The sequence below is a fragment of the Pyxicephalus adspersus genome, chromosome 8, assembly GCF_032062135.1.
Source record: "Pyxicephalus adspersus chromosome 8, UCB_Pads_2.0, whole genome shotgun sequence".
NCBI lineage: Eukaryota > Metazoa > Chordata > Amphibia > Anura > Pyxicephalidae > Pyxicephalus > Pyxicephalus adspersus.
The window spans coordinates 66,679,303-66,699,157 of record NC_092865.1 but is presented as its reverse complement, the minus strand read 5'-3'; the positions used below and the strand labels follow the sequence as shown (position 1 = coordinate 66,699,157).

The 19,855-nt window shown below is 39.8% G+C and overlaps 1 protein-coding gene across 6 annotated transcripts in view; it reads right to left on the bottom strand.

Moving 5' to 3' along the window:
* Positions 1-52: 52 nt before the first annotated feature.
* Positions 53-19,855, bottom strand: part of VGLL4 (vestigial like family member 4) — an 83,070-nt gene continuing 63,267 nt past the window's right edge. For all 6 annotated transcript variants that reach the window (XM_072421000.1, XM_072420999.1, XM_072420998.1 and 3 more), the window contains 4 exons: positions 15,690-15,876; positions 5,991-6,204; positions 4,108-4,231; positions 53-3,632 (listed from right to left, as the gene is read on the bottom strand). In XM_072421000.1, coding sequence (XP_072277101.1) covers positions 3,364-3,632; positions 4,108-4,231; positions 5,991-6,204; positions 15,690-15,876 — 794 coding nt within the window. In that variant the 3' untranslated portion in view covers positions 53-3,363. The remainder of the gene's footprint in view (positions 3,633-4,107; positions 4,232-5,990; positions 6,205-15,689; positions 15,877-19,855) is intronic.

Sequence of the window (19,855 nt, the reverse complement as noted above, 5' to 3'; positions counted from 1 at the left end):
GTTTGGGGTGAAAGGTGTGTTTGTGCCATAAAGAAATACATAGACACAGGGAGTGATTTAAGAGCACTTTATTGTTCTTTAAGGCTACTTTAACAAAAAAAAAAAAAAAAAAAAAAAAGATGGCCTGCCAAACTTTTTTTTCTCCTTTCTGTTTCCAGACAATACAAGGCCACAACAATGCTATATTACAGATTTACAAACATGGAAATGTAGAAAAATGTCCCACAACTTGTTCCATTCAAGGAAAATCAGACATTTTCATCTTAAAATTTGTCCATCACTGGTATCACATACACTTTGATATTAAAACCCCCAAACTGTATTCCTTGAGTCTCGCCAGATCGAGCTGATGAAAGGTGAGATTTAAAGAGCACCCGATGAGCACAAAAAAAAATTGCCAACCTCTGGGTCATTAGATGCATTGTATTTTCTAGCTTCCAGAGTGCATTTATGCACCAGGTAACCTTAAACATACATTGGTCAAAATGTACGAGTCTTCCCGGCCAACGCCAAATTACTGTTCACCCCTCAAAAAAATTCCAAATTAGCCAGAACATAGAGAGAACAAAAACCTCACCTTCCATTACAAAATGGGTTTTAGTTAATATTGTATTAGCCATGTGACTTACTTTACACTACAAGCTCTATAGCCTGTTGCATCCTGCCAACTACAACATAAGGGTCCATTTGTATGTAACTGACCCAGTAACATTACACAATATGTCATCGACATTTAGTAACAGGCCAACTGACATCAGACAATTCATAAAGATCTGTACGTCTATGCGACGAATGATGAGTTAAAAAATAACACACAAGAATTGCCGAGTGCTTGTCTTTATTTAAATGTGGTTTGGCCACCTGTGCTGTATACAAGGCACCTATCTCAGATAGGGCAGCAGAGTCATGTAAGTTAAGAAGACTGCTCTTGTATAAGATATAGATATATATAAACACACAAATATGAGATTGTTTTATTGAGTCACATTTTACTGTACAGCTGCAGTGATCCAATTGCCTTTTTCCCCCAGGACAGTTACACATTGACCACCACATGGAACCTGTAAGTTCTCTATAGATCCTCCATGGACATTGATACCTTACAATGTTTTTTTTTTTTAAACTGTAACTTTACACAAGTCCAGGATACCAAACAGCAATGTGTTCACCTGACACAGAGCCCAATTTTGTGTTTCAGATCCCTGCAACACTCTGCAGACTCAGCAATGACATGCTAGTGGCTATCCAATATTAATGCAGCGTTTCAATAGTATACATGTGTACCTGCACGTCACTGTATTACAGACACATCTAAACCAAAAAAAGATCAACTTTTTTACTCCAAACAACCAGAAAAAAAAAAAACAGAACTGTATGATTACATTTAAAGAAAGGGCAAATTAAATAGCTACATATCATTAACAAATTAATTGTTTTCCAAAAAAAAATACCTACAAATTTGTTTCTGTACATTCTTTACGCACAGCGTAACGATGGTCTTAAAGTTACCTATATAAAAAAAGTGTTCATTTAAAAGTTTTTTTTTTTTTGGTGTTTTTTTAAATATATTTTTTATTCTACACTGAATGGCAAACACTTAAGCGTTGACTACCCAGTAACATAGTAGTGAAATGTCTGAGTTGAGGACAGGATAGAATATAGACGCTACCCACCTTGTGACAGCGTTGTCCTTATAATTACCCGGAGCAGCTGGAGTGCGATGGGGTGAGGCCACTGTGCCTGGAGGGCCTCATAGAATTTACAATTCTCAAAAAAAAGAAAAAAAATATTCACTCCTACATTCAGCTATAGGTTAAAAAAATGAAATTGATATTTTCACTGGGAGGCTGGAATGTATATGGATGTTACACAAGGGTAGAAAAGCAAAGAAAGGTAAAAGGAGTTCTTTTGCTGAAAACAGATTTAGTATCTACCAGGGGGAATTCATGTTTGTGGTAGGTTCCCGACAGAGGAATGTACATATTTGTCACAAGCAAAGCATTAAAACTCCTTTAGTGACAAATTTGTTTAACAGGGTAGGAAAATTGATGGGGGGGGGGGACTACTCGTCCTCAAGCTAACCTGTCTGACGCCATTTTGCTAGCGTCGGTACAAGAGAACGCAAAGCAACTATACCAATTGCTTGCCAAACACATAGCATCCTGTACCACGCATTATCAGAATTCATTAATCAACTCACCAAGGCCTGTCCTGAGGCTCTAGCTGGTTACCGCTAAATGTGAACACCAAATAAAATATTACAATGAGTACAACTGTACCAGCAGTAAGTATGTCAGAGAACTATACCGTTAAAAAATAAACTACATCTGAAGAGGATAATAAGTATTCTGATTGTTACTTGTCTCCGTATTAATAGTTACCAGCTATTACAATTGCAAAAGAACACTCAACGCACTATTATTCTTTCTGACCTCTACGCATGCAAACTGCAGTGATCGCAGACTACCAGTGGGTACCTTTTCAGCCATTTGCTGTCCAGTTGCAAGAGATCTACCATGATTACCTTTATTTTATACATCGGAGAGAGATCTACCTCCTGCTACAATCTCTGTAAAGAACCTGATCCAGCAGTGAATGATGAGGCTCCTTTACAACTATAATAGGCAGAGCCAGGAGCTCATGGCGATGTTGCTGAAAATATAAAGGATACCAAAAGTCAATGTGATCCTCAAGCTATCAGCATCCAATCAACACTAAAAATATTCACTTTTGGTGAACCGACTCTTTAAGGAAGACCTATTACCCGTGGAGAGTGTCAGTGGACACTACTAACGGAGGCCACTAACTCCTACAGAACTGACAGCAACTGGACTAGATTTTGGCATACATAATGGCAACAGGTACGCTTCATTCTTTATAAGCAGTCTGCCCTCTAAATTGTTTAGCTTCCTCTCAAGAAGTCTTGATCCTCTCTCAATAGTGCAAATCAGACATGACAATTCTTTTCAAGTAAATACATACAAAACAATTACTCAATGAGGAGGAAAAAAAAAAAGTTAAAATACACAAAGCTTTCTAGTTCTAGAAGCTGGTAAGCCGACAGCACTTGGGTCAACCAACTGATATAACGCAATGTGAATGGGTTTTTGTGGTAGGTCAGTCAGTGGGCAGCAGGCTTGCGTTAAGATGTTTCTTTGGTAACAGAGGCAGGAAGTTAGGATGCTACATTAGAAAACAATAGTTCCTGCTATAACATAATAGAGGCATCCACTTTGTGCCAAGCAAGTATACAAGTAAGAAAAAACAAAAATTAAAAACACTCCTTCCCCTGACACTAATGGTTGTTATTTTGAAAGCCCAGTGAAAGCAGCTGCTCCTGATTTTGTAGACAAGACATTCTCTTTATGATAGTACAGACGGGGAGTGATTATGATTGACCATGTGAGAGGAAGGAGAGGTCTGGCCCCTTCGAGAGGCAGATTCAGGGCTGCTGGACACTCCATCCTTGGCAGCTTTGATTTGGAGCCAGGTGTCGCCCAGCGCCTTGGCGAAATGATCATCCACTGAGCCAGTGATGGACACAGAGTTGGCAACCGGCTCTGGTTCTTTGTAGTTCTTGCCGAGGCTCCGGCGGAAGTGTTCTTCTACCACAGGGTCACAAGCAGTTGTAGCTATAAAGGGCAGAAGCAGACCAGGAATTAGATGTATATATTACAGATCAGAGAATTATTATACATCTAGACTTGAAGAAACTGCTAAAAACAAACTATCAGTCCCAGCCTAAGCTACCTGGATGACCGGTGACAAAGCAGACTTTGTAATCACTGCATGGTCTCAGATAGCCCAACTACGATGTGGTCTAACCCACAGAGGTCTACGCAAATTACCCATTGTAGCTGGGGCCATAATACTCATACTGATAGACAGTCATACTTCAATCACCTTAATAAAAGTACCAGAAACGACAAGTGTTTAATTTGCTCTGAGAAAGGTAGGACAAATTATTTAATCTCAAAATGTGATTGTTAAGTAAAGCACACAATGCTCCCAGATGTTTACTCATTTACTTCTACCACTAAAAAAAAAAAACACACACATACACACACACACACACATACACACAATAGAATTTTAATAAGAACTTACTGTTTGACGGTCGCCTATAGTTTGCAGGCATGGCTGATGCACAACCACTGTGTGCAATGGGGCAGTGAGATAGGTTGCAGTTTCGGTTGCTTGCTGGTGCACAGGTGATCACTGATGGCCGGTTCTATGGTGAGAAGAAGTCAAAATTACCATATAATACACCTAACTTAGATTTTACTGTAAAACTAAAAATAGGTAACATCTTTGGTTGTGTGAAATGACGTTAAAGATTTTGTTGGGTTCTTCCAACAGGAACATACAAAGGATATTTCCTTAGCCTCCTTAAGAATAAACCTTTGCCTAGCATTGTATTGTGTATTCTGCAGCAATCTACTTTTCTTCACTACCCCACCACTTTTATGTGCTGCTGGAAGCAAGTATTCCTGGAACTTCCAGGAATGGTGAAGGATGTGACAGTGCTCTATTATTATTATTATTATTAAACAGGATTTATATAGCGCCAACATATTACGCAGCGCTGATTACAATGGGAAGGTGCTTGGACCAGCGTTCCTCAACTAGGGTTCCTTGAGCAATGAGCACCTCTTGGCACAAAAAAATCATCGGTGTCAACAGACTTATCTATAAGGGTGGCATTCTTCCCACTGACGTATAATAGGGGTTCCCTCAAGACAAGAAAGTGCCCCTCCCATGTTAAAAAGATTGAAAAAAGGCTGCCCTGAACGTGTGGTTTCCGTAATTCTAGAAACAAAGCAGAAGGTGAATGTGCTTTGTTGCAGGGTAGATTAAAGTGAACCTAGAGTCATACAGCGTATACCTTAACAAATGCCAGGAAAAGGGACAAGTAATCAACTGGCAGATCATTGCAGTGATAAAAGCTGGATAAATTGATTTGTTCAGTTTAAATCATGATGACATGAACTTCTCCCATAAAGGTAGTGCCTGGGCACTGCATAAGTATCCTTGGGTCGAACCAACCATTTTTGGCATCTTTAGACTTAGAGTTGTTAAATGGTCAGACTGAACTCATGACTGATGGCCATCTTATGCCTACAGCCAGCTATGTCTACATGCTATGATCAGAGAGGCGCACTGCCTGATAAAACATTAGTGCTTAAGATAATCTCAATGTTCTTTTGACTCAAATGTTATTAATTCAGGGGAAAAAGCAGGATTGTTTGCTTTGCTTAACAGTACAAGCTAAATATAGAATCCTAATCCCTAAAAACACCAAGTTCATTTTACTGCGCTCCTTCCTTATAAGAAGAATAATACAAGAAAATCAGTACAACATGTCAGACGCATACACAGGGGAAAAAAAAAAAATCCAGCAATAGAGAAAACACCTCTTAAGGTCATGATTAGGTCTTATCCACCCTGGGTAAATCATTTAGAGTTCTATAGTGAAACAAATATATCAAAAGGTCAATTAGGGCCAAACTCCAGGGAAGGCTTGTTCATTTGTCTACCTTGGGGCAGAGTCCCTTGGAACGTTCAGTAGACAATATCACAAAAGAACACTCCACCCCATAGCAAGAGTCTTGGAGATTTTGCCTGCTTTGCTTCTTAATAAGGACAACGACACCAACACCACCTAGGCTGGTACTCAATTTTAGTGGAAGGTCTATTTAATGGAAACCCAAGCTTTCAAATGGGCTGTCACTTATGATTTTTTTCGAAAATCACTCAAAAACAAAAAAATGACAGGTTAGAGATCCTGTCTTCCCACTTTAGTAACTGCACACTTGTTAGAAATAATGTTTAATTGGGTTTCATTCTAGATAAAAAAAATTCAAGATTTACTTGAAATTGCAAAAAACACCCATTATACGGTCAGGGCAGCCATGGGAGTTTTCCTGAAACTGGATATGTTGCATTGTGAACATGCAAGACCTCTTGCTGAATGTTGGAAGCTTCCTTACCTGCTGTCGTTCTACAGGGCTCATAGTGGGTGCAATCCCCAAGTTGCGGGACAGGTCGCTATTTTTGGTGAGAGCGAGAGGTTGATCCATACTCATGCTTGGAATCGAGAAAGGGTGATTTGAATGCAAACCCATTGATGGAGCAGCTGCTCGTTCTATCGGACTACGACTTCTGTCGCGCAGATTTTTGTAATCCCCATTAAGACTCTTCGTTCTAGATAAACAAATAATAAAGAAAATAGTTAAAATTACACAAAAACCATTACCAATCCAAAAAACATTCAAAGCTTACTGAAGGACTTTCTCCTTTTTACAAGTGGTCATCCATGTTGTGAGCAAATTAACATGGACAGGTCCGGAATAGATTAAAATTGTATATGAAGATATTCAAATTCACAAACTGAGCAGTGAGAGCAAATTGATTTTTATAAAAGCCTCTTACATTTCCAAAGTCACCCACTGTGTCTAGCTGCTGCAATGCCAAAGCTTTGTGAAAGACCCAGCAAGGGGTTATTGTGTATAATAGTAAATTAAGAGTGTAACGATAATTGCTTCCATCTCAGAACTGCACACACAATTTTTTGTTTCAATCGATGAGGGAAATGCGCATATTAAACCATAAATCTAGATTGCTGTCACCACGTGCCAACCTCTCTCGTCACATGGCAATGAGGCCAATGTTCGATACCGTGTTACCATACCACCCCTCTTCACATTTCACTCTAAAATAAAAAGTCTGCTGACATCTTATTGGTTGCTAGAGACAAATAAAGTATTGGTATTTCCAAAGACACGATACTGTGATTCATGTAACAGGCCAATAATTTCGCCACCATCAACTGCACTACCGAAATGAGGATGTAAAGCCCTTCCATGTTATAGCTCGCATATGAAGCACAGCACCATTCCCTGCCCGTCTCATGTCGTAAATGAACTGCAAATGAGAATATGAAACTGCTATATGGGATACAAGGAGCATAGGATAAGGGGATAAAGTGAAAGAGTTTTCATTTTAATACGAACCTCATTTTAATCATTGCCAAAGAGCACAAAGACAACCAGCATCCTCCCACCCGAGAGCCCTGGGCCTCACAAACTTGGCAGGCTCTCTGCACAGAATGGGCTGGCAGGCCCCTCATCAAAATAAAAGTCCTCTCTATTACTGCAATCTATGACAAGATCATCATACACAGAGGGTGGGGAGACCAATAAAATAAAGATATTACAATGCTGAGACCCGGCAAATACTAAAGTTCTCTACTATAAACCTCATAGTATTATGTGCAGGTGTGTGCAACAAAGGAAACCTTCAAATCATTTCACTGTCAAGAAACTGGCATCGTGTTTATAATGAAAAAGACAAGTAATATTCAGGAACTGTTTTATAGAGAAACTGCAGCGGACTCTGCAAATCTTTATTGGCATGGACAAATCATGAGTCACGTGCTATTTCAAAAGTAGATCTGAGCTACAATCTACTATCAGTGACTTAACAGGATCATAATTAAAATTAGATTTCTCTTGAACCTGCATGAAACAATTGGCTATTATCATCTATCAAAAATTACAAACCCCTTGATCTAAGAATTCTTCCAATCTGATACGAGCATCTGATGCACTGAATATATCTCATTAAAAGGTTTGTCCACCTAAAAGGGTAATTTATGTGTACCAGAGGCCGCTGATGAATAGAGTCAGCTTTCTCTGTTTACAGATAGTGATCTTTTGTACTAGATCCAGCCTAATTAAGGTAAAACGCGTCGGTGACTATTAAGACAAATACGGTTTCATACCAAATTCAGTTGGAATTTACCTGTCTACCTTATACATTGCAGTCTTGTGATTATACAACCTTACTGAGTTTATTATGAGCAATTTATGTACTATAATTATGTATGAATCCAAAGTGTAACAATACATAAATTCTCCAATCAAAAGACTTTGAGCCTAAACCTTTCTTTCGTCCTTTTACCCATTTTATTTCTGAACAGTTAAAGAGGTAGCTCTTCATATAAGCGGCAAAATATTTCACCATTCTGCTTCTATTTAAGAAGTTCATTAGTGAGATATTCCAACTTTAATAACAGGGGGGCTGCATATCGGATTTAATTATGGGGGATGCACAACAGGAAGAGCTCAAGCACCCCCAAAAAGGTGAACCAGGAGGACACCCCAATTTATAAAAATGTATTCATCTGTCTAATACTGAAAAAAACGATTTGACTGAACTTTGACTTTACAAAAAGCAAGCAAGGCTGTGATTTATGTGGAATATTCCATGTCAATAAAAATGTGATTGCAAGCATCCCACTGTCACGTACAAAATCTAACCATGGCTGACACCAAGTTGGTACGTTTTCACCCCAAAAAAAAAAATATATATATATATTTTAAAGTAATGAGTAATTAATTAGGCAGTCCCTGAAAAGGCAAGGGCTATGCTTGGAAATAGAATCTTTGAACCTATTACATTTTGGCTACTCAAAGGCACATTGCAGGGATTTTATAGAAAGGAAAAGTTAAGATACTAAAATTAAAGCCTGGAAGAGTATAAAGCACAGTCCCAAGTTTATGAGCCACTGGAGTGAATTAAGAAAACTACAAAAGCTTCTAGCATGGACCAAGCTGGCTGCAGGCATCCTTTGCTGCAAAACAATGGGCAACAACCAATGACTAAATCAAGTTAATCAAAATTCACTAGTTACTGGACTTATTACCCTAACTAGTTGAGGAGACCTACTATAGAGAACTTACAAAGAAGCAACAGACTCATAAAACATCAGGAAGGAAGTGAAGCATTTATGGTGGGAAACCTTGCCATAGCATTTCATTTCAGTTGGCTAGTTATATCTTGCTCTGCCTAACTACCTGTGTTACCAACACTGGTAAATGAGTACCCAAAGTATTAATAGCAAAGAAATATGAAATTCACAAGTGTGGAGAAGGTGATTCTTGCCGGTAATAAAAAGTTGCCTGTAATGTTTATATATGGAGATTGATACTTGCAATGGTGAAAGAAGTTTCTTACCCAAACGACTGCTGGCTACTACAAGAAAGTTTTGCTTCTACATTCTTTTTATGGTGGACATTAAAGATTGTGTTTGTGAACTGTATGTGCTTGGCAGTAAAAGGAAGCATAGGGCTCAATATAAAATAAAACAAATGTAATTTGCAAAACTAGAATGCCGTAAATCAATTATCAGAGGCCAATGTCTTACACCCTCCTTAATTTTTCCAAAGTTAGAATTATTCCTCTTTATTTCTTTAATAAACACACTCGTGTACAAGGTTTTCAAAGCATGACTATACCACGAAGCAGGATTTTACAGGGGAGAGTGCCGAGCTGTGAGGGGCTGTGCCCGTTTTCTTTGGCACATCAATAATGAAAATAGGCCATGGTCAGCTTTCCCTTTTCTGCAGCCTCACTCCTTTTCAGAGCTGTTCGTGCAAGGCCAATTTATTGAAGGCTCAGAGTGGAGCAGAATTTGTTCCAAAACCTTCCCCGGAAAGAATGTCTGTAGCAACAATCTCCACAACAACCATCTTCCCAGGAGTTAAACTTTCTAGTAAATGTAACATCTGACGAAGTTCAGGAAACATCTGGGAAATCTGCTAAATGAAAAACTGCTCTTTATAGGGCTCTCTCAATAAATACTGAAATAGAAGGCCCACCTATTCCTCTCGCTGTACAGATAACAGTCCCCCCACCCCTAGGTTTCAAATGACTACAACTTAGTTTTTTTTTTCAAGAAAAAAGGTACTGGGGTACTTTGGAGAGCACTGTGGAAGAATATACTTTGAGAGGCCGAGGAAACTATTTCAGTTTACATTTTACTTGCCGAATTGCAGAAATAATGCCATTTATACATGGGGAAATTTCAATCTATCCAAAGACTAGAAAAAATGGTGCCTGCAAGTACCTTTGACATTCCATACGTCTTCTTCTGTACCAAGGGCGCCCCTTACATTTGATCAACTTACAGAGTTCTCCCCAGACCCTTTTAGCTGGGCACACCACCCGGCACGTTTCAGTACCCACCGGGATGTTTTTGGGTGGTCACTTATAAGTTGGGTCAAAATACAGGGGCTGCCACCCACCTAGATTTTCTTCCCACCTGGCCTAAAATAATTTCTGGGTTGAACACTGACTTAAACCATGCGAACCTAACTTAACCCCACTCCCCACTGTAAAGCCCAAGAAGGGAGTGAAGGCTCGGGTATTAGACGGATGAACAATAAGAAAGGTCCTTAGCTCTGAGTCAGCCAGTATTAGAATTCCAAGAAACCGCATAGACACTAAAATGAGCAATATTGCCACAAAACCCTGACTGATCCACTTTAACAGAGAATATTCAGGGGTAAGGACAGTGTCATTTCATGATAGTTGGCCTTGAATTATAAAAAAAAATTGCTATCCAGAGAGGGCTTACCCTTGTTATGGGGTCAATGTCAAGAAACAATAACCTTGAAGCTGCAAGGATAAGTAACACAAAAAGTTACCAAACAAACCACATGACCCCCCCCTCCAATCACATCTATCCTAAAGGCAGACCATAAAAGGGGTTAATTTTTCTAGAAAAGGGTAACTTCAACAGACAGGGGCATTGCGTGTGCACATTCATAGTTTTTCTGTACAAAGTATGGACTGGGGGCTTATTCCCACTCTGCTATTTCAGTTCTTCTCATACCCTCCCATATTTGCTCCACGTTGCTGCAAAAGCTCCAATTTCCCATTATGTTCACATGTTTTATTAATGCTAGCCAATTTCCACACAGACCTGTCCAGAAGGATTTGTCACATCATTATTTATACAGGATTTCACATACAATGAGTGTTTGAGGAGCGCCAACAAAGAACTGTTTGTAGGCTTATCCACATTATAGATATAGGGAGGCTGACCTGTAATTCGGAGCAACATTACAACGCAGTACAAACAATCAACTTTTTAACAGGAAAGATCAAAACCCAAAACCAACCAGAAATGATACTATCTGACTATAGTAAGCCATGTACACCTTGCTGCAGCTCCTTACACTGCACTCCAAAAACACAACTTTTGTGCTTTGCCTTGCACAGCTATTTGTTGTAAAACAATTGCAGCTATATGAACTCTCACAAAACCAAACCAAGCAGGTGTAATACTTACAGCCCTGATATTCGTATAAACCAAAAACCTAAAGACTGGAAGCAAAGCTCAACACCTGACTTCCTGGAGGAGTATTCGTATTCTCCAGTGTTTCTCCAAGTGTGCAGGCGACATGTTTGACAGCCCCACAGAGCCCATAAAGCCAGACCTTGTACTGGAGGAAAACTTTCCAGCCAGGCAACAACTTTCTATATTTAGCATTTTCAAAGTCTCTTTTCACCTTGAGAGAAGAGGTTTTTTTTTTCCACGGACTAAAACTTCATTAAAGTCCCAACCCCAGCTATGGCCTTTTAGCTTTAGTTTGGATAAATTAGACATGGTTTTATTCCTGACATTCTGATTACTGACTGGCTCTTTTGTTTGGGGATGTTGCTTTTTTACAGTGTAAGCTCCATTACTATACTTAATTGTAGCGGTAGCAAACTGTTGGTCTGTGGCTCCTCTTCTCCTTTGAATGACACTGCTTCCTGCTCATGCACGGTCTGTAATCAGTAAATTTATTGGTCTGGGAAGTCCAAAAGGTTAGGGACCACTGCTTTATCGTGTGAATAACCCTAAGGGTTATTACCCTTCTTATTTACCACTGATATGGTAAATAAGAAGCATATATAAAATGGTAAGCTTCGAGGACAGCAATGAAAGCTTCCATACCAATAACCTGACAGAATCCGACCCCCTGTACAACCTCCTGTATGTGTTGAAAATTAGTTTGAAGGCGGCTTGTGCGATTGTGGGTTTGGTATCCTCGCTGCCAGGAGCAGAGGCTGCATGACCCGTTCCCTGATCTGCAGACGGACTCTTAATTTTGAAACACTGCCTGCTGGGAAAAGGCTGATGTCAGCCCTAAAAGCAGAGCATTTGGAAAGGATAAGGGGCCCTTTGTTTTCAGCTGAACTGTGAAAATGAGAAAATGGCTCCAGTCTGACAAACAAGAAAACCACACAACTGCAGGTCAGGCCTCAGACCTCTATTTAAAGCTACAACATTTCATTAGTAAAGCTCTTGTGTCTAAACATATAAAAAGGATAAAAGGATAAAAGGAGACGTGCATTTCAACAAAAGATTTTTGGATGTCTGACAGTACCATCAATAGAAAAAATACAACCAACGTCAAAAGAAAAAAGGATTCCCTCAAGCTTAACAGAAGCACGGCTATTCTATCAAATTAAACCTAATCTACTAGTACTGTATCTTGCAAAAAGACCTTGATAATATGAAAAATATTTTGTTATGCTCAGATTATTTCTTCCAAAATTTCGTATCAGGCCCCTTTTCACAAAGGTAATGGATAAAGCATGTATTACATCAAACAAAACTCTTGTGCCAGGAAAAACATACTAAATGCACCAACAGGCTGTTAAATATAAATCCAGGGAATACAAAAATAGTCTAAGCTACATAGTGCAAAGGGCACTTGATTGCAAAGGCAATCTGCCATTTACTGTAATACAATATTTCACTAGATTACATTGCTATAGAGCATAGGGCAACGCATTAGGATTACCTACTGCAAAAAAACGGCTACCCCCCACCCCCCCTCAATTAAAGAGCACACTTGTTTCCTGTTAGAATATTTTAGGAAACTTTTTAAAATGGAATCTGTAACAGATTTTAATGTTATTATTCAAGTAATAATAATTTTACAACTGGACCTTAGCAGAACACTGCCCATCAGTTGAACTGGCAATGGATGAAGATATGGGTACACACTGGATAAAAATGGCTTCACATGCTACAATTTGTTGTACAAACCGGACGGTCAACATAAACTCCGGCCCATACTAGTTCATGTTTGCACAAAGCCATGTTTATTGTGCCTAAAGAAGCCCTGTTGCTACCACTTTTCTGTGTCAAAGGCAAACCTAATACTTATTTGTTTATGGTCACAATTACCCCGGTGCTCTTTTTGTATTGGCAGTTATAGGCATTAGAGCCATTGCAATGCAGCACTTCCAGGTGTGTCCGATTCCTCAAATTCACCTGCATTTTCCTGGCATTTTTAGCAACACTTAACAAAAACACTTCAGTAACACAATTTAAAAAAAATGAATTTCACAATTACATTGTTAGAGAGAAGAGAGGTTGTTTGGACATTTGTCATGTTGGATTGGAGCAGACTGGCTATAGAAACTGCTGCCATTTTTTTTTTTTAGATATAAGCCAAAGGAAGGTGTTTTACACAATCTAGATCTATAATGGATTTACAATCGCCAAAAGAGCTAAGCTGCATACACACGTGCAATTAATGTCATTGGAAAGGATATTTCACAAACGACTAAGGACTGCACGATGCATGAACGAGCTCTGTACATACAGCACAATTCTGCTCTATGGAGCATTAGGATGGTTCGTCGTCCATGAATCCGCCAGGACGGTCGTTCGGAAGATGGACTAAGGGCGCTGTACACATGGCAGATCCTCGTCTGATATCGGCCCTGAACCGATTATCGGGCGAGAACCATTGGGCATGTGTACGTAGCGTTACTGTTCTCTTATCGGTCAATTCAATTTTCAAGCATTTATTAGAAGTCATTTGTTTTGCGATATGCCAGCAAACTCCAGAAAATAGAACTTCAGCCAAATAGATGCAATGCATTAATACTGCTCATTAATCTTCTCAATCCGTAATGTTGGATGGATCAATCTGTAAATCTCCGGCTCTAAACAAAGCAGCTATTAATTCTGAAACACCTGGAATTAGTCACAGTACACCCCATGAATAATACGTCCTATTCTGTCAGTTTTTTTCGTTGACATGCAGCCCTGGTTGAAAATTTCATTCTCACAGACAAAAACAGACCTTCCATTTGCCTACAGCAATTACATTAGCAGTCCTTTGGGAACGCTTACCTCATTGTAAACTAAACAGTTTTTATTTAGCAACATGCATGGACATGAGAATGCTCAGCCATTTGAGTATCAGAATTCTACTACAAGAATAAAAATTAAAAGGACAAATGTTACTGTCAAGCTATGTTCCCCTAGCAGCAGCTAAAGTGTGTCCAAGCACAACCTGCAAATACAGATTTTGTAGGAGCACTGCAAACATCAAATCAATTGCTTGCTGCACAAATACATTGACAAACATGGAGGGAAGAATTAGCACTTACGATCAGGGCAACAGAGTTTTAGTGGGAAGAGTCAAGTGTTAAAGAAACAAATGTTTTAGACATTCTCTGGACATTTTTGATGAATGTATCAATGGAATAGTGAAGTAAGGTGGGTAACAGGATATTGAGGTTTTATAAGGCCCATGAAACTACAGGGCTCTCCTGGACTGGATGCAAATTGAACAGACTACATAGTTAGTAGTAGCTTTTTACCACTTATTAGGCCCAAAAAATGTGTTATTTTTCCCCCAAACCTTTATTTTGCATGCCTGAAAGCATTTGACGTCTAATTCCATTGTACCAATGCATAGGGTTCTTAAATGACTCCGGACACATACAATGCATTGTGTGTCAGGTCTACAAAGTGTTAATGCTTTAATAACCCCATTCCCTGCCATTTCAATTCTCGGCTTGTTTCCTTCTAGAAGACACATGGTGGAGGAATGTCAACAGTTGCGTAAAGCACAAAATATAAATAAGAGTCTTGGTTCTGAGCCCTTATTGTTTCGCTACCTTGGGCTCTGGCTGGCCAATTTGTAACACATTCCTGGCCTGCAGACTGCCGGCCTAGGCTGTGACTAACACAGCCATGATTTATTGAAGGATAAATAAAACATTGCCTGTCTTATGATGGATGTGAGCAGGCCAGAGGAAGAGGAATGCCTGGAATGTAGCTCAGTGCTTGGAACTCAGACAGCCAAGCACAGTTCTCAGTTATCAAATGACCTCTGATTGCTTCCTTCACAAAGGAATGAGAAGCATCCTGACATCCAACTCCATGCCAGCAAGACAAAGAAACAAACATTCACAGGCAACATGCAATCCTTTTGGCCTGGCCTAGCCATTTGTTGGTGGTTTTTATTCATCTGCATGAAGGCTCTGTCAAAGAACACACACTGCAAATAAACCCAGCGACAACTGCAAGGTCTCCTTGTGTCAGAGGAGCAGCTGTGCTCCCACCCAGGAGTGGGAGGATTGGCTCCTCAAAACAGACCAAGAAGACATTTGGTGAAGGATACATTTACCGACCATCTGATTCCAGACAGCCATGACTAGGGAATAAAGACCGTATATACCTGTATTTTCAGTCTACATTACCGTGTGTGCATTGGGCTGCCCACTGAGAGAAATATTGCATGACAAAGAGCACCCCCAACATGAGAGTTTTGTAATTCCAGGCGATAAGACTTGTAGACTTGCTTTACTTTATAAAATTCTAACTGCAAGGGTTGACAACTTGTACAAGGTGTGGCTCATGTACGGCATTATTTCATAGTAAAGACATCGCACAACAAACCCATTAACAATGGTCCATGTGCGCTAAAACAAAAGGTCAGAATAGAGTTCTGCCCAAATATATAAAATCTCTCCATCCATACAGATGTACAGAAGTCATAACAAAAAATAGAAGAGAGCTACACATTTTTATACTGAACACTTACAAGTGAGGGGGGAACATTCGGCTCATCTTGGAGACATGGTCATTTTCACAGTCTAGTTCATCATCTCCTTGGTCCGTGTACCTCCTTTTGCTGGGGCTGATTGGTGGAGGGCCCGTTCGATGATTGGTGAGATTAGTAGGCATCTGAAGAGGCTGCATTCTGGGATCATTCCGTAATGCCGCTTCACCTGTAGATAGGATACAGAGATTATAAGATTTATGAAGATAGGTGAAATGCTACATGATGATATTAAAATACAAGAATCTACATTGGAGGTGATGTGTTCTGTTTAATTCAAATTAGAATATACAATGTTAGTTTATGCAGGTCTTGAACAGCTTTTTTACTGCCAGCAAAATGTATTATAAAATAATTATTAAAATGAAGCTTGTTACCTATGCATGGCAAAGCAACCAGTCTCCTTATGCTTGAATGGGCCACCCCAAACAGATGAGCTGTAGGAGGAAAATGACCTATTGAAGCTTAAAACTGTGACCCTCTCTGCCCCATTTGACAGCCCTGGGATCCCAAATGGTCAAAACACCAAGCAAACGAGCAGTCATGTGAGAAGAAGTAATAAATCACATGTTCCCTATACATAGTAGCACTGTGCCTATGCTGGGTGGTTGAATGGGGCAGCGAGGGAGTAAAGAAAAGGTAACGTCTAGTGCAGATGGGCAGCCATGGCATTGAACCTGTAAGCTTTGCATGGACAAAATATATGTAGTGTCATTTCTGAACTTGGAACGGTCTGCAATGCATTTTCCAGTACATTTAGACACATGCAAAAATACCTCTTTCATGCAATACCACAAAATGCAAAAACTTTTGTGAGATACTAATCCCAACCTGAGAGATCGGGACTGAGTGGCAGCCATAGCTCCTACATACAGTGGAAGCGTAACCAAGGACAGTAAGTGAGCTATTGTCAGAAATACAGGGATAAAAAAAAAGTAACAAGTCTGAAAACCAAACACAATGTCACCACATCTAAGGTTTGTTAAGCCACAATATATTCCATTCTGTTTTTTGGTTTAGCTATGCCTCACGTACTGGCCAACAATAATGTCAATGAGTACCTAACCTTACAGACTAGGGAGTTGCAATTGTTAGAATAATTCTTAATATTATTACACAGTATTTATATAGCGCCATCATATTATGCAGCGCTGTACAAAGTCCATAGTCATGTGACTAGTTGTCCCTCAAAAAGGAGCACAAAATCTTATGTCCCTGTCCTAGTAATGTGTCATTAATACAGTATAAGGCAGGGGTGGGCAAACATTCAGTCAGGGCCCACAATCTAATATAAAGTTTGACATCATGATGGCATAAACCCGGCCCACTCTCCCATCGCAGATCTGAGCCTGCAATGGGAGAGTGGGCGGGTTGTGTGCAGCTCACCCACCTCCACAAGCCGTGATTCAATCGGGGGACATGTTCCGCAGCTCTGGCCAATGTGGCCCCCGCTCCCCTCCAGTGGGATCCTTCTCCTAACCCTGCTTGGGGTGGCACCGGCTGGAGAAACAACCTTATTGGGCCGTAGTTTGACGATGCCTGGTCCAAGGTCAATTTTTGTGGGGAAGCCAATTACCTAACTGCATGTTTTTTGAACGTGGGAGAAACCGGAGTACCCAGAGGAAAAACATGCAAACCAAACTCCATGCAGATAATATCTTGGCCTGAGATTCGAACCAGGACCTAGTGCTGCAAAGACCAGAACACTTACCTCTGAGCCACCGTGCTGCCCAGAGAAGGCTGCAAAGAGATGGCAGCTATAGTTCAAAAATACAGGCAGTTATTAAACTACAAATTTTTATATACAGATTTATATTTAGAAAAGCCAGGATGGCAAGTAAAGTTGTCATTTTTGTCGTCGGGCTAAAGGCCAACTTCTGATTGGTTGCCATGGGGCGAGCTGCTGAGACCTGCTCTGAAAAGCCTTTCTTTCTCCCCTTTCTTTCCTCTTGTGCCTCCGAGCATCTGAATTCTACTAAGAATGCTGACTGATTCCCATGGCATGTATCCCTTTTCCTTTCACTTTCATGGATCCCAGGTTGCCCTGCTACTTTGCCGATAGAGACTTCCAGCAGTACAGTCAGACGCTGCAGGACGGCAGCTGAAACAAGAGGATTATTTACCCAGAGAGTGTGAAGTGACCCACAAAGCACCACAGGGCTGGGGTTTTAAGATCTGGCACCGAGAGCAGACTGGAACTTTCCATCGCACAAAAGGCAGCTAGAGCCAATAACCAAGCCTTGTACAGTACAGCTCGATACAGCTTTCCTCTAACAAGGTTCACCGGGAAGAATATTCCTCTTCTTGTTTAAACAGCTTTCATCACAGAAGAAATATATACTTAAATTCAGTGTTAACCTCCTAAAAAGCAGAAATAAATGGTTTTGCTTGGAGCTTATTATGCACTGACCATGGATAAGAGGCAGGAGCCCAGCAAATGCACTTTACATGGAAACAAGTCAGAAATTCTGAGACACAGCATCGTGAATATGGACTGAAAAAGTTCTACTACAGGCCAAATTCATAAATTAATCAGAAATAAAGGGTGGCAATGCAGATAATACTCTTTAAAATGCTAGCTGCTTTCTGTATTTGGTTTCACAATCTTCTAAAAACATTGACGAAGAATAACCATGAGGCAAATAAAGTAAAAGATCAAAGCACGGAAGCTAAAGCAGAGCCATAACAGCCAAGCAATTAGCATCTCCAGTAGTGTGATTAGTGGCCAATTTCCATTCTCTTGCAGAAAAAGTAAGCCATCATTAAGGTAAAGAATACCATTGCTTTAATCTCCCAAAAATGCCCGCCAATACTAAGAAGAGTGTAGTTGAGAATTTCTTATTTTATTCTGCATGACTGGTATGAATTGAATGAAAGAGTCTACTATATTAGTACTGCAAATATTGATTCCCCCTTTTTGTAATTAAACATGTCTAACCTTGCAAAAGAATGGGAATGAAGATATAAAGAGCAATTTTCTCCCTTTATGCAACATGTGAAAGAGCTGGTAATATTACCAATAATGTATGTTTAATACAGTCTCAAACATTCTATGTATCCATAAACAAAGATAAAGCCTCTTTCACTGTACATAAATCAAATGATGTACCTTGTGTAGTTTCCTTTGATTAGATAATGTACTACAGTTAACAGCATAAGTTTTATGGCACAGTGGTGTTCTATCACACATACAAAGGCCAAATCTCATAAAATATGGACAAGACAGAATAAAAATAGAGCACATCAAAGGTCATGCCAGTGATTCAATCTCTCCCAAGTATATTATAGCATGCAGCTGGCTTCGGAATCCAATTGATTTACACCAACTGGAAAAGGCATGCAACACCTTGCTGATCCGTGCCATTTACACAGCAAAGCCTATATACCCTTAGATGCAGATAAGGCACATTACTACTATTTATACTATGGAGCTAGAAAAGTAGAAACAGTGGCTCATCATAGTAACTATTCCCGGTCATTAAAAACCATAAACCAAGGGCAATTTTCCATTTATAGAGGCTACAGGCTAACAATTTTGGCACCTAGAAAACAGCCGCATTTACCAGTATTGTTTTATTGGTCATTCTCATGCCAGGAGCTGATGTTTTATTGCTGCTATAGAGTAGGAAAGCTTACAATTTGCTAAAATCTCACAACAGTACTGGCCCAATACCATTGGTAGTAGGTTCAGGTCACCTCCAGAGCTCCTACGGACGTACCCAATGCTATCTAACCCAATGCCAACCAACCCAAAGCCAACCAACCCAATGCTATCCAACAGATTGGAAGGTTAGAAAGAGATCTGCCAACCTGCAATGTTACAACTGCAGCTATTCTTTGGGATGACATTATAAATGTGTACAAATAATAAAAATTACCAATCCTTTTAAAGGCAAAACAAACTCATACACCCAGATGATATTGGTTTAAATGAATTAGGCGTTACCTAATGAGCCAGGAATAATGGATATCATTTATAAAATGCATCTGAAACTCTAAATTGCTCACACCAACTGGTTGCTGTGCTGGTAAAGACATTTTGCAGTCTTGTTCTCTAGAAGTACAACTAATTTGCTTGCTCATTACAAATTAACTAGCCATTAGGTTGTAAGCGTTTACTATAATGTTTCCTCGAGACACTTCTGTAG